Genomic DNA, 847 nt, shown 5'->3' on the forward strand with positions numbered 1-847 from the left:
CCCCTTATTAACCCCTTATTAACCCCTTATTAACCCTTTCCTCCCCATTTAGGTTCGATCCCCTCCAACACCCCCCTCCAACTGACCATCCACCCCCTAATAACCTTAATAGCCCCCCTTAGTACCCCCCTAACCCCACTCTATAGCCCCCCAATCTCACTCTATAGCCCCCCATTGACCCCAAAAAGACCCTGTACCCCTTAATAGCCCCCCTTAATAGCCCCCCTACCCCACTCTATAGCCCTTTAATAGCCCCCCAACCCCACTCTATAGCCCCCCTACCCCTTAATAGACCCCTTAATACCCCCTTATTAACCCTTTTGCTCCCCATTTAGGTTCAACAACCCCCTCCAATACCCCTAATAGCCCCCCAACCCAACTCTATAGACCCCCAACCCCTTAATAACCCCCCTATTGACCCCAAAAAGACCCCAATACCCCCTTATTAACCCCTTATTAACCCCTTATTAACCCTTTCCTCCCCATTTAGGTTCGACCCCCTCCAACACCCCCGTCCAAGTGACCATCCACCCCCCGTCCCGCGACGCCTTCGACGGCCCCTTCCGCAACGCCACCGTCTTATGTCAAACCAAAGGGAACCGAAAAGCCAAACAAGTGAATTGGTACAAAAACGGATCCCCCGTCATTGGATCTAATGTTCAATATTGGACCGGAACCGTCGGAACCCAAACGGTGACTCAAAGTAAAGTGGAAGTGACTGAGAGCGAATGGGATTCCGGTGTCGTCTTTAGTTGTGTCGTAGATGGGGAGATGAGGAACACCAGCAAGAGGATGGAATGTGGATGTAAGTTGGGGTTTTTGGGGTGAATTTGGGCTTATTTGGGGT

General features: G+C 51.4%; 1 gene segment (V, D, J or C); it reads left to right on the plus strand.

Annotated features, from left to right (window-relative positions):
* LOC107307035 overlaps positions 1-847 on the plus strand; it is a 21,322-nt gene that overhangs the window by 5,406 nt on the left and 15,069 nt on the right. Inside the window, 1 exon segment of the C gene segment in view lies at positions 491-805. Coding sequence covers positions 491-805 — 315 coding nt within the window.

This window comes from Coturnix japonica, unplaced genomic scaffold, assembly GCF_001577835.2.
Source record: "Coturnix japonica isolate 7356 unplaced genomic scaffold, Coturnix japonica 2.1 chrUnrandom469, whole genome shotgun sequence".
In the NCBI taxonomy this organism is placed as follows: Eukaryota; Metazoa; Chordata; class Aves; order Galliformes; family Phasianidae; genus Coturnix; species Coturnix japonica.